Here is a 15,261-nt window from a genome sequence, read left to right as displayed (position 1 = left end):
CTCACACACACACACACACACACACACACACACACACACACACAGATATATATATATATAAACAAAGATGAGGTGACTTACCGAACAAAAGCGCTGGCAGGTCGATAGACACACAAACAAACACAAACATACACACAAAATTCAAGCTTTCGCAACAAACTGTTGCCTCATCAGGAAAGAGGGAAGGAGAGGGGAAGGCGAAAGGAAGTGGGTTTTAAGGGAGAGGGTAAGGAGTCATTCCAATCCCGGGAGCGGAAAGACTTACCTTAGGGGGAAAAAAGGACAGGTATACACTCGCACACACGCACATATCCATCCACACATACAGACACAAGCAGAAAAATATGTCTGCTTGTGTCTGTATGTGTGGATGGATATGTGCGTGTGTGCGAGTGTATACCTGTCCTTTTTTCCCCCTAAGGTAAGTCTTTCCGCTCCCGGGATGTCTGCTTGTGTCTGTATGTGTGGATGGATATGTGCGTGTGTGCGAGTGTATACCTGTCCTTTTTTTCCCCCTAAGGTAAGTCTTTCCGCTCCCGGGATTGGAATGACTCCTTACCCTCTCCCTTAAAACCCACTTCCTTTCGTCTTCCCCTCTCCTTCCCTCTTTCCTGATGAGGCAACAGTTTGTTGCGAAAGCTTGAATTTTGTGTGTATGTTTGTGTTTGTTTGTGTGTCTATCGACCTGCCAGCACTTTTGTTCGGTAAGTCACCTCATCTTTGTTTTTATATATAATTTTTCCCACGTGGAATGTTTCCTTCCATTATATATATATATATATATATATATATATATATATATATATATATATATATATATATATGTGTGCTTGTGTCTGTATATGTGTGGATGGATATGTGTGTGTGTGCGAGTGTATACCCGTCCTTTTTTCCTTTTTTTTCCCCCCTAAGGTAAGTCTTTCCGCTCCCGGGATTGGAATGACTCCTTACCCTCTCCCTTAAAACCCACATCCTTTCGTCTTTCCCTCTCCTTCCCTCTTTCCTGATGAGGCAACAGTTTGTTGCAAAAGCTTGAATTTTGTGTGTATGTTTGTGTTTGTTTGTGTGTCTGTCGACCTGCCAGCACTTTCATTTGGTAAGTCACATCATCTTTGTTTTTAGATATATGAAGACACAACTGGGGAGGTAAGGTGACACTGAGTTCCCATGACTGAAAAAGTGCTCATTGTGTGTGTGTGTGTGTGTGTGTGTGTGTGTGTGTGTGTGTGTGTGTGTTTTCCAAACTCAGATTTTTCATTATCATAATAATTTTCATGTATTATTATTTATAATATTGTAGTTGTTGTAGGAAGTTCATATAGCTCCTTTTTCGAAAAATAAAAAGAATCTTACTTCTTGTTTAAATAATGAGAATGGATAGATAAACAATCTACTCATCAAATGGAAGCAGAGGAACACACACACAAGAGGATTTTTCTTTTACAGACTTTCAGAGCCAGTGGCTCCTTCTTCTTGTTTAGTAATGCAGTTCTGTGTTTTATTAGTTTAATTTAAAAAATCACTGAAGTCTGAGGTTTCCCAACAGAATATTTGTATCTTGTATGGAACTATTATTGTTAATGACTTTTTCATAACAAACCTAACCACATGCCTGCATTGTCAAAATTTTGGAGAAGCTTTGGCAAGTATAAAATAGCCATAGAGGTAGAAGTGTTTGAAAAAGGGAGAGAAAGAATGAACGCAATATCTTAATTTGCATGTAGTATGTTTAACTGATAGTTTGTTATTAGAAGAAAATCTTTGGTTCAACTATATCCCATTCAAAATTGTTGAGAGTTTTAACTATAATTAATGGTGGACTGTATTTCCAGATTACACTAATAGTAACTAATATAACCAGTAACAACATAAATAGCCAGTTCAATAAAGGGATAAATCAAACAATGGAAACTCCAAGTTGAAACATCAACAATGCAGGAAAAGAGAGATTGCTACTAACCATAAAGACGCCATATTAAGTTGCAGACTGGCACAATTAAAAGACACTTACACATTAGCTTTTGGTCACATTCTTCATCAGAAAAAGACAGAGAAACACACAAGCAAGCACATCTCATGTACACACAACAGCCAACTCTGACAGCTCAGACCAGAATGCAACTGTCGCGTGGAATGGAAGCAACAATCTGGGAGCGTGGTTGGGAGGGGTAGGGGGGGAAGACGAAGGCATAGCATTGTATGGGTGAGGGAGAGAGGAGTGCTGCCTGGTGGAGTGTGCAAGGACTAGACTGCCACCAGGCACAGTGTCAGTAGGTTCTGGAGCAGGGAGTAGGGATAATGGAGTGAGGAAAGACACAATCAGGGACAGATAAGTGCATGCATTGGCAGAGGGCAGCAAACAAAGAAGGTGGGTGATGAGAATGGAGGGGGGGGGGGTGATGATAGGAAATAGAGGGTGGATACTACTGGGTGAAGGATGTGGCGAGAGGGGGAGTTTGTTACCATAGGTTGAGGCTGGGATAATTACAGGAGCAGAGAATGTGTTGTAAGTAAGGATAACTCATGTATGTGCAATTCGGAAAAGCTGGTGGTGGAGGGGAGGATCCAGATGGCTCCAGTAATGAAGCAGCCACTGAAATCAAGCATGTCACGTATTGTTCCCACACCATCCACTCAACAGTTTCCACCCCCTCTGTCCTATCCCCTCTTCCCCATTCTCATCTCCCACCCTCTGCCAACACACCCACCCATCTTTCCCTGCTCCTGTCCTTTTTCACTTCATTTTCCCCACCTCCCTACCACACAACCTCTGGACACTGTACCAGTTGGCAGTCTAGTCCCTGCACACTCTATCAGACAGTGTTCCTCCCCTCCCCCCCTCTCCCCACCAATCATACACTGCTATCCCTTTATCCCTTCCTCTTTTCCACACCTTCCAGATTGCTCCTTCCATTCCATGTGACATTTGCATTCTGGTGTGAGCTGCCAGAGTTGGCGATTATGTGTGAGTGAGGTGTGCTTACTTGTGTGAATGAGTGGTGTGTGTTTCTCTTTCTTTTTCTGACAAAGGCTGTGTCTGAAAGATGTGTTAGTACCTTTCAATTTTGCCTGCCTGACAATTAATGTGTCATCTTTACAGTAAGTAGCAATCTATCTTTCCTTACAAATTTAAATCAAACACAATACATTCTAATCTGGAATGCAATTAATGTCTAAAATAAATACCCATATATCTTGAAGGTGGATTTAGTTGCCACCAAAAACACACCTGTTACTCTGGAGCTATAACCCCCAAGACAGCTTAGTTCACTTTATCATTTTCTCACCACAACTTTATGGCTTTATTATTTTTTTTATTTTATTTATTTTTTTTTTTAACCTTATGCCATGCAAATGCTACTCATCTGACAATCATAAAGTAATTTTGAATGAGATATTGTTCAACTGTAAGAGTAGGATTTTGTTTACTTAGATGCTCATTTCAGTATTTATCTGTATGATCCATAGAGCACAAATAAGCCGTAGTCCTGACCCTTCTGATGTCAGCACTGATGCCGATTCAGCTCCACACAGCCTCAGCAATATGAAGTCTGACTCAGATGATGAGGCTGTACAGAAAATGAGAAGACTTGATGAATATGGTAAATATAATTTAATATTTAGCCTTTATAAAATTCATTTAATTAAAGTTAAGTTTGAAGTAACAGATCACTATTCACAAAATAGTCGAGGAATTGAAGAGCATATAGCTACGTAGAAAACTTTCCACAGGAAGACACACAGTGTAGCTCTGTGTGTCATTTTGTGTGCAAGTGCCAGCTCTCTGAAGTAACACTCTGTCCGGTCTTAGGTAGGTATTGTCACATTTTAGATGTACCACTTTTTTGATCAATGCTTTTCTATTGAATTAGTAGTGTTCTGTTCTCATATACTTACACTGATGGAAATGGGAAGTGTGAAATCATGAAATCTAGACCAAATTCTATAATGCTCCAGTATTTTCATGCCTATGAAATATATTGATCAAAATTTTGTCCTTGTGCTATCTTATTTTCAACAAAGAAAAAAAAAATTCATACAGATCAAGAATAGTGTGAGTACATGATGGCTATTGGGTGTGATAAAGGTTACTGGAATTTATCAGGTGGAGATGGCAACATAGCATGCCCAGATGACATTTATGTGCAGATGGAGTTTATTGCCACTATTTGGAATTTGAGATAGGTCAAAGCATTGGCATGAGGAACATAGAAGCATCATACTAACAGATTACAAAGAAAGTCATCTATAGTGCAATGACTGCAGAATGAGTGGTGACAAGATGTTCCCAGGAGGACAAAAAACAAGCACAGGTCCTTCCAGAAGGAATACATCACAAATAGAAAATAGAATTGTTCAACATGTTCTGACAAACAGACAAATCACAACTGCTGAAAAATAGGCAGAGGTTGCAGGCAGAATGTCACCATGATCCCATGGGAATAGATTATTGCAAACTGTAATGAGCTGAAGTTACCACTGAGATTCCACCACAGACTACGGAGAATTGAATGGTGAAGAGATAGAGTCAACTGGGACACTGAGTGGCATTCTGTTGTGTTCATCAGTGTGTCTTGCTTCTATGTTTATGGTGATCATATAGATGACACTTGTTCTGTCGACAACATTGTGAAAGGTCACAGGAAACAGAAATTTTTGAGACCTGTACACCTCCATAAAAGAAATGCAAGTACCTGTGGTCATAACACAGGGAAGAAAAACCAGTCAAGAAACATTTCTAAATGACAGAAAATTCTTGAATAAGGACCTTGGTAATACGATACCAAGTTGCTAACAAGACTGCCCAGAAATCAACAGAACATCACACGTGACAGGGACTTTCCCCATAATCTCACAGTCTATCTACTGAAAAATAAATATTGCAGTGTTAAGGACTACCTAATATATGAAAGTCATAAGTAATGTGTTATTATTAGTGATAGCAACAAGCTTAATCAAAATTGTTGTTCTGAATAACTACGTAATTCTGAAGACTTTCATTTCTTGATTTGTCCTGTATCATATGCACACTCTTCATATACAATATTTTTGGATGAATTAAAAATCAAATTAAAATAAACATTCAGTGCATCCTTGCATCAGGTATTCTTCAAAACTGAACAAAGTCTGACTTTATATAGTTCTGATGTTTATGTTGATAAAACAAGAATGCTTGAGTGACATAGTCATTGTTATAAACTGGAATGTCTTTGATAGAATCAAAATAGGTTAGAGAAATCATTTTATCTCCATTTCTTTACACAGCTTTAAGTTGACTCGATGTATTGTCACATAAATGCTAGGAAATTCATTTTTACCTGAAACCTTGACAGCAAAGCAATATACTTCTATGCCTGACACCAGAAAACATAGATTATTACATCAACTAATTCAAATATCCATGATCCGTAATTTTGTGCCTGTTAAACTATAGGTTCTCCAGATCATTGCCTTGATAATCTGATTCATCAAATAGGAAGAAGACTAAAAGGAAAAAACAGATGATCGATGATAATGTGTCACACGAGCTTTCAAACCCATCTTTACTCAATGGCTCCTTTACTTGTTTAATTTTAGAAAGAATTTGTAATTTATGGAAATATAGCATGAAAGCTCAAGGAATTCAGGATGTTTACAAGCAAAAACAAATGAAAATTGTTTCTATCTCTTCACACCATTAAATGAGCAAGGTGACACAGTTGTTATACACTGGATCAATATTTACTGTCAAAATTCGCATTCTGTCATCCAGAGTTAAGTTTTCCATTGTTTCCTTAAATCTCTTGTGGCATGAAGGATATAAGATTATGATTTAAGATCCAATCAAAGATGGGGTTGCAAGAGATGGTGCACAGGCTTACTTAAAGTAAATGTCAGGATGGTTTCTCTAAAAATGACAGGGGCATTAAACTCTAATATCCTATCATCATTTATATTTAGAAGGGATGTATTTCTATGTCCCACACTAATTTAGATATTCTATGATTTCCCTAAATCACTTCAGAGAAATATTGGAATGATGCCTCTAATAATACAATGTGAAATTGCCTTTTTTACCATCCCTCTCTAACTGATCTAGTACTCTTTCTGTAAAGACCTTGAAATCATCATGACTTTTTTTATATCTGATGATACTAGAGCAAAAACATTTTGAAGCAGTTCTTGTTCCTTTGCTGCAACTGAACTGCAGTTTGAAGTATTATTATTTTAGAAGTTGAGCTGCTGTTTCTGATAGATGAAATGCAAATTTCTATTGAAAAACCATAAAAACATGGATCAGAGTTCCTATTAAAAAAGAATTAAAAATGAGTAATAGAAAATTGGATATACAGTAATGCATGATTACTCTAGCTCTGATATTTACCAAATTTTCAGCAGCAGAATGATTGACAGCACACTATTCTGTTGTTATCAATTGATTAACCCTGTATCATGAATATTACTAATATTTCTCCTGTTCTCTTTTTCTCTGCTCATGGCCCCACATACTTCCCTTCAACAAGAACCTACTGGAGATTTACAAGTCTATGTATTTTGGGTATCCAGGTCTTAGATATAGACCTTTCACTTGAAGAACTTTGAATATTATTGAACAGGAAGTTTATGATCCCTCATTTAATACATAGTCTTGCACTTGATGCATAATCATTCTGCCTCAGTGTCAGTGTTACCTGCTCTCTTCTCCAAAATGTTGACACTGCCTGCCACCGCATGAGTGCATCTGTAGTCAAGAATATGCTGCAGTTTCCAACATCATTGAGTCTCATAGTTGAATTTGCATAATTATAATTCTTATTGGTTTCAGGCACTTTAAAAATCCTGTTTCCCATTCTGAAAAGAGATAATTTAACAAATTAAATGTAAAACTATAATGATATGGGTGAAACCTTCCTATGACAAACACTCTGTGAGAAAGTGCAGAGCTTTGGCAAAAGGGCATAATGACTCTTAGGAAGCACTTTATGCTTCTTTTCTGCTGTGTTTTGTTATAAACATGCAAATGGACATCAACAGTATCCTTGGTTCATCTTCTAACCTCATTCGAAATGTGAACTTCAGCTGTATAACTGTGCTCAGAGAATCTCATGCAAATTCCCCCTTGCAGTTCCTCTCCCTAAATTATTGTTGGAGTAAGTGCTTAACTTTATGAAAAATATTACAAAACTCTTCTGGAAGCAATTTATAAGATGTATGTATCTATAATGTAAATGTACAATGTTTCCAATTGTGGTGCTACTGAATAATACTGAACATTAGATGGGCAGACTGATAACTAATGAGGAGGTATTGAATCAAATTGGGGAGGAAAGAAATCTGTGCCTCAAATTAACTAAGAGATAAGACAATTGATAAGACAATTTCTGAGGCATCAGTAAATAGTCAGTTTGGTTACAGAGGGGAGAGTGTGTGTTTGGGGAGGGGGGAGGGGATGTGGGGCTTAAAAATACACTCCTGGAAATTGAAATAAGAACACCGTGAATTCATTGTCCCAGGAAGGGGAAACTTTATTGACACATTCCTGGGGTCAGATACATCACATGATCACACTGACAGAACCACAGGCACATAGACACAGGCAACAGAGCATGCACAATGTCGGCACTAGTACAGTGTATATCCACCTTTCGCAGCAATGCAGGCTGCTATTCTCCCATGGAGACGATCGTAGGCATGCTGGATGTAGTCCTGTGGAACGGCTTGCCATGCCATTTCCACCTGGCGCCTCAGTTGGACCAGCGTTCGTGCTGGACGTGCAGACCGCGTGAGACGACGCTTCATCCAGTCCCAAACATGCTCAATGGGGGACAGATCCGGAGATCTTGCTGGCCAGGGTAGTTGACTTACACCTTCTAGAGCACGTTGGGTGGCACGGGATACATGCAGACGTACATTGTCCTGTTGGAACAACAAGTTCCCTTGCCGGTTTAGGAATGGTAGAATGATAGGTTCGATGACGGTTTGGATGTACCGTGCACTATTCAGTGTCCCCTCGACGATCACCAGTGGTGTACGGCCAGTGTAGGAGATCGCTCCCCAAACCATGATGCCGGGTGTTGGCCCTGTGTGCCTCGGTCGTATGCAGTCCTGATTGTGGCGCTCACCTGCACGGCGCCAAACACGCATACGACCATCATTGGCACCAAGGCAGAAGCGACTCTCATCGCTGAAGACGGCACGTCTCCATTCGTCCCTCCATTCACGCCTGTCGCGACACCACTGGAGGCGGGCTGCACGATGTTGGGGCGTGAGCGGAAGACGGCCTAACGGTGTGCGGGACCGTAGCCCAGCTTCATGGAGACGGTTGCGAATGGTCCTCGCCGATACCCCAGGAGCAACAGTGTCCCTAATTTGCTGGGAAGTGGCGGTGCGGTCCCCTACGGCACTGCGTAGGATCCTACGGTCTTGGCGTGCATCCGTGCGTCGCTGCGGTCCGGTCCCAGGTCGACGGGCACGTGCACCTTCCGCCGACCACTGGCGACAACATCGATGTACTGTGGAGACCTCACGCCCCACGTGTTGAGCAATTCGGTGGTACGTCCACCCGGCCTCCCGCATGCCCACTATACGCCCTCGCTCAAAGTCCGTCAACTGCACATACGGTTCACGTCCACGCTGTCGCGGCATGCTACCAGTGTTAAAGACTGCGATAGAGCTCCGTATGCCACGGCAAACTGGCTGACACTGACGGCGGCGGTGCACAAATGCTGCGCAGCTAGCGCCATTCGACGGCCAACACCGCGGTTCCTGGTGTGTCCGCTGTGCCGTGTGTGTGATCATTGCTTGTACAGCCCTCTCGCAGTGTCTGGAGCAAGTATGGTGGGTCTGACACACCGGTGTCAATGTGTTCTTTTTTCCATTTCCAGGAGTGTATAAGGGGATATGGAGAGACCTAGACTTGACTACAGGAAACAGTTTCAAGTGGATGTATGTTGCAATAGTGCTGCAGAGATGAAGAAACTTACACAGGATAGATTAACATAGGGAGCTGCGACAAACCAATATTTGCATTGAAAACAACATGTATCCATTCTGCAATGAATCATAGCTGTGGAACAGACCAAAATTAATGTAGCACACCCCAACAACACAGCATATACCCTGCAAAAAGTCAGTATTTATCACATTAACTCACCAAAATTAACCAGTTAATAGCACCTCAGCATCTAAAATACTGTAATATTTTGCTATCATATTTCCTTCCATGAAAGAGGAAACTATATTCACCTATGCTACTATTTTTCCAACATTTGGCATCTACCTCTACCTTCCTCCTTATTAATACATTTTGTAGAAAGAAAACTTAAGTTCTAACAGCTTAAGGTTTCTGCAGATTTGTGGTTCTGGTTGTATAGGGCTGATTGAAGAAAATATAATAATTGACAGCCTGCATAGGTCTCCAAATGGAAATATAAATGTACTTTTTGAACAGTTTGAATTTGTGGTTAAGAGATTTTTATGTTTAAATGAAGGTTGCTGTCTGTGGAGATTTTAATATTGAAATGGGAAATTCAAAGCAACTAGACTCCAGAACATTTTTGTCATATTTTAAAACCTTGCATGAGCCAGTGTCCTATCATAATGATGCACGTGTAGATAACATTATCATTAATTTACACAGGAAGGAATGTGTGGATAGTCTGGCCAGTGGAGTATTTGCAGATTTTGTTTCATTGCTTTTAATACTTTATCATAAGCAGCCAAATTATTCTGATTAATTTAGTGTGGCACAGATAAGAGGTCAGAGAGAGGAGAACAGTATGTTATTTATTGACAAATTAAATAACACAAATTGGGATTCTGTATCGTAATTTCACAAAAGAAAACCTGTAGTTGTAGATGGTTTTGATAACTTTTTAAAAAAAATGTAGAGTCTTATGGTATTCAAGTTCCCAATTACTAAAAGTTAACTCCTCAGCTAAAAATAAAAATAAAAAAATTAACTGGTATACAAACGAAATGGCAGATATCAGGGAGAACATACTCACACTGAATTGAATATACACTCAAGTGTCAAAGAAACTGGTATAAGCATACATATTCAAGTAAAAACATACGTCAATAGGCAGAATACAGCACTGTGGTCAGCAACATCTACATAAGAAAAAAAATGTGTGGCACAGTTAGATCAGTTACTGCTGCTACAATGGCAGGTTATCAAGGTTTAAGTGAGTTTGAGCATGGTGTTACAGTTGGTGCACATGTGATGGAAGACAGCATCTCTGAGGTAGTGATGATGTGGGGATTTTCCCATATGACCATTTCATAAGTGTACTGTGAATATCAGGAATCCGGTAAAACATCAGATCTCCAACATTGCTGTGGCTGGAAAAAGATCCTGAAAGAATGGGATCAATGACGACCAAAGAAAACCATTCAACATGACAGAAGTTCAGCCCTTCTGCGAATTGCTGCAGATTTCTATGTTGGGCCTTCAACAAGTGTCAGCGTGGGAACCATTCAATGAAACATCATCAATACATTACTCTGGAGCCGAACGCTCACTCGTGTATCCTTGATGTGTACCCTTGATGTGTACCTTGCCTGGCCCCTCAGTACTGGCGCTGGACTGTTGATGACTGGAAACATGTTGTCTGGTCAGATGAGTCTCATTTCAAATTGTATTAAGCAGATGGATGTCTACGGGGATGGAGACAACCTCATGAATCCATGAACCCTGCATGTCAGCAGGAGACTGTTCAAGCTGGTGGAGGCTCTTAAATGGTGTGGGGCATGTGCAGTTGTGATATGGTACCCCTAATATGTCTAGATACAACTCTGGCTGGTGATATGTACGTATGCATCCTGTCTGATCACCTGCATTCATTCATATCCATTGTGCATTGCAGCAGACTTCGCCAATTCCAGCAGGACAATGCGACACTTCACACGCCCAGAATTGCTACAGAGTGGCTTCAGGAATGCTCTTCTGGGTTTAAACACTTCCGCTGGCCACTGAACTCCCCAGACATGAACATTATTGAGCATATCTGGGATACCTTGCAATATGCTGTTCAGAAGAGATCTCCATGCCCTCATACTCTTATGGATTTATGGACAGCCATGCAGGATTTGTGGTGTCAATTCCCACCAGCACTACTTCAGACATTAGTCTAATCCATGCCATGTTGTGTTGCAGCGCTTCTGTATGCTCTTGGGGGCCCTACACGATATTAGACAGGTGAACCAGTTTCTTTGGCTCTTCATTGTATATAATTGAGGATAATTGGTGGGCTCCATGATACTTCTAGATATAAAGGTATTGTATTACAAAACTAACTTCATAAAATCCAATAAGCAGCATGTGAAAGGTACATAGAAAATTCTCCATATAAGTGTAAGGCAGCACGAGAAGTTATTAGGCAAGATAATTTTTCCAGCCAGGCATGTCAAACTCTGCTTGATCCAAGAGAATTGAATAACTACTTTGTCACATCTCTCAGAGAACTCAAAGACAAAATTAAGGCCACAGACATATCTGCAAGGGATTTGCTTGGTTCCCAGCTGTTTGAAGGGCCTATGCTCCATTGGGATAAAACCATACTGAATGAAGTCTGTGAAACCGTTTCTGAATTATCTAACTCCAAAAGTATGGGCTTCCACTGAATGTCTGATTATGTCATTAAATGAACAGTTCACTTAGTTACTAAGCCATTAAGTTTTATTTTGCCCAGATAAAAATACCACTGAAGTTTTTCTGGAAATTTTTGATCAGACTTTAACAGATTACAAAAATAAGAAGATGGCATCACTTATGTGATCTTAGTAAGTATTCAACTGCATTCCTTTTAACATATATTATATTATATGTATAACAAAATTGGAGTATTATGGTGTACTAGCAGAATTTGCTCGTACTAGAACACAACACAGGTAGTGTCAATTTGAAATAGGCAATCCCCCTTAGAAGGAATTGGCATGGTTGTTCCACGGGGTGTGTCCTTGGCTCCCTCTTTTCCTTTGTGGCTATAAGTGACCTGCCTCGTTGTGTATCACAGTTGTAGTCTGCTATGGTGATGATACAACTGCACTTATTTTGCATCACAGCATCCTAACTGTTGATAAGATTAAGCATCACATTGTTTCTAATCCAGGCAAGACCCAGAAGTATAGAAAATAAATGTTTCAAACTCTTAGGAATACACACTGATGCCTGATTCACCAAAGTCTGTAAAAAGATCTCATGAATGTACTATCTTGTGTGGAAACTGAGAGAGATTGTCAGTAATAATTATCCCTGTATGCCATATTTTACACTCTTTCAGTCACATATCTCATATGGCCTACTCATATAGGGAAATTTTCCTCATACAGTAACATTTTAAAGTCCAAAAATAATTTTCCATATAATATGGTATGCTGGTCTTATAGAGCACTGTTGCCATTTTTTTAATCAGGCTTAGGATACTAACAATTGTGGATATATATGTCTGTGAGTCTGCACTCTTTGTCAGGGACAACATTAAACAACATGTTATCAGGGAAACAATCCACAAATATGACACTAGAAATAAGGTAAGCATTGACATTCCATTGCACAAGCTAGTAATAGTGGGAAATTTCCATAAAGTGAATGCCCTAAAATTTTTTAAGAAGTTACCTCTCATTACTCTATACCAGCCATTTAAAAAATTCAAAATAAAATTATATGACTTTCTAACAAACTATCCAATATAAAAGAGTTCTGTGATATGGACAATGTTGATATTAGTGTGTAGGGTTATAGCTGTGAGTAAGATACTTAATTTGTACATTTAATTTGATCATTAATGTTAATACTTTGCTGGCAATTGTAACTTGCTGTCAGCAAGAAAGCCAGTTCTGCTGAATGTAGTCAGCCACAAATAAATAATCTGAATACAGAATCTGAATCTAATGTTTAGTTTAACAAACTTAATACTGTAAAAATATTAATTCTACAGTTTTAATACTTACAAGTTTTCTTTGCACATGAAAATTTTCCTCAAGCTTATGGAAGATCTGTAAAAATCACTACTGATTTGGCTGGTAAAAAGTCACTGCAAGAAGAAATTTGTGAAGCTGTAAGGAAAGAGGGAAATGAGTCAGAGGACAAAAATGATTTTCACATTTCCAAGGTACAGTAACTGTTAAGCCTACACATTACCTTGTGATATACATGTATTATTTATACTTTACACTGCTTTCTTTCATAAAATATGTTACAGGAACATGACACCATTTACAACAAACAAGTGTTGTCTTCTGTGGTTAATGGAAGAACGCCAAATACAAAGACCCAGCCCTCCTTAGAACCTGAGGGTCCAGTTGACAGAACTTTCAAAATAGTTTTTGCTGGAGATGCAGCAGTTGGAAAGAGTAGCTTTATTTTTAGATTTTGTAAAGGTGTTTTCATTAATAATATGGGATCCACCCTTGGTTAGTATCTCCTTTCTCATCTAATTCTTTGATTCAAAATATTTTAGAGCTTTTGATAAGATTAACTACTAAGTTATTTAAATTACAAAAATTCATATATCTGTGTTGTGGTATATTCTAAAAAGTTCATTTGCTTTTACATGCTTGCAAAACATTTTGTCATGTGAAGATAATTAAGTAATGAGAACAGTACAGGATAACAGTCTAGAAAGGAAATTGCTTACAAATCACTCATGCAACCCACCCTAGAATATTGCTCAAGTGTGTCAGACCCAGGACCATTGCTAGGTGTTTTGCGACCCTAGGCAAGAACTGAAAAATGACACCTCCTCTACTACCATTGGTCTCCCCAATAATCCCCCCCCCTCCCCCCAATGCCAACACCACCACCACCAATATTCAATGGTAAGACAATGCAAATCTCATATTACACTTTTAATCATTAAAGTAAAGTGACTAGATATCCTCATTTTCCATGCACAGTTCTTAATTTTCATGCTTTGTCCTCATTTCCTTTAAAACCAACTGAGGATAACAGGTGTCCTCAATGTCTTATTTTTTGTCCTCAATTTTTTAAATTTCCTGAAATAATTGAAATAGGAAGAATGTACTGAACATTTCAAACTAAAAGTCAACTGAATATACCAGTGCAACCAAATTCGCCATCAGTTACTTATGTCATTTAATTGCAAAGAAATGCACGAATAAAGTTGTGAATCTATTTTCTGGTGCAAATGAATTTTTCCCTGAATTTAGAAATTATGCTGTACTGACAGGAGACATGCCAAAGCATCAAACTAGGTCACCTGGATAATCATGGTATTTTTTCCTTTTCTGTTGTAATTAAGATATTTTTAGAATGAGGAATAAATCTCGTCCTTTTCAGCATCCATTGTCTTGCAATTAAACAAATGAAGGAAACCTTCTTTGCATTTTGTATTGAGGATTCTACAGCTTTTATTAGCCATCCTGGTGGCACAGTGGTTTAAGCCATTAGCTTCTGATCACTCACCCAAGATGTGCCCAAGTTCAAAACCCAGTGAAGTACGGATGTTGTGCTTGTCCAACTGCAATGGCACTTTCTGTTCCTTGTAGTCAGTGGCCCTAAATTAGGGAAGAGTGACTGCTTATAGCCCACTGAGCTGCTCACAGTAGTTGTTAAACCCTAAGTCAAAACAAAAAAAAAAAGCTTTTGTTAAGTGCATTTGTTTTTCATTAAACTGTTTCTTCAAGCAAAGTTACTGGACTTGGAATACCCATTCTTCTGTACAGTAAATTTTTGGCTTCTGACTTCTTTTTTCTTGTACAAAATTACAATGATTTTTTTGCTGTTAGATTTGAAATTAATTTTTCCTGCTCTTTGCCGCCTCTAAAATTTTCCTGCCTTAGGTAGTCACCTAGTCTTGCCTAGTGGTAGAAATGACCCTGCTGGGACCTGTTCCAAGTAGAAATAACAGGGTATATTGAAAGTATACATAGAGGGGTAGCATGAATGGTCACAGGTTTGTTTGATCTGGTGGGAGAGTGTCACAAAAATGCTGAAGAAACTGAACAGGCACTCTTGAACATAAATGTAAACTATCCTGAGAAAGCATACCCACAAAGTTTCTAGAATCATTTTTAAATGATGATGCTAGGAACATACCCCAACCCCCTACATACTGCTCCCATAGGGATCATGAGGACAAGATGAGATTAATTACAGCATGCACAGAGGCATTTAAACAATCATTTTTCCTACACACCATATGTGAATGCAACAGGCAAAAATCCTAATAACTGGTACAGTGGGATGTACCCTCTGCCATACACTTCTCAGTGGTTTGCAGTGTATGGATGTAGATGTAAATATGGTGGTGGTGGTGG

General features: G+C 39.1%; 1 protein-coding gene across 1 annotated transcript in view; it reads left to right on the top strand.

The window, feature by feature from the left end:
• LOC124556331 (ras and EF-hand domain-containing protein-like) overlaps nt 1-15,261 on the top strand; it is a 207,951-nt gene that overhangs the window by 161,404 nt on the left and 31,286 nt on the right. Inside the window, exons 7-9 of the mRNA XM_047130301.1 lie at nt 3,469-3,602; nt 12,967-13,094; nt 13,185-13,395. Of these exons, the coding sequence (XP_046986257.1) occupies nt 3,469-3,602; nt 12,967-13,094; nt 13,185-13,395 (473 nt within the window). The remainder of the gene's footprint in view (nt 1-3,468; nt 3,603-12,966; nt 13,095-13,184; nt 13,396-15,261) is intronic.

The sequence above is a fragment of the Schistocerca americana genome, chromosome X, assembly GCF_021461395.2.
Source record: "Schistocerca americana isolate TAMUIC-IGC-003095 chromosome X, iqSchAmer2.1, whole genome shotgun sequence".
NCBI lineage: Eukaryota > Metazoa > Arthropoda > Insecta > Orthoptera > Acrididae > Schistocerca > Schistocerca americana.
Note: the sequence above shows the minus strand (reverse complement) of the source record. Positions and strands in the feature narration are given on the sequence as shown.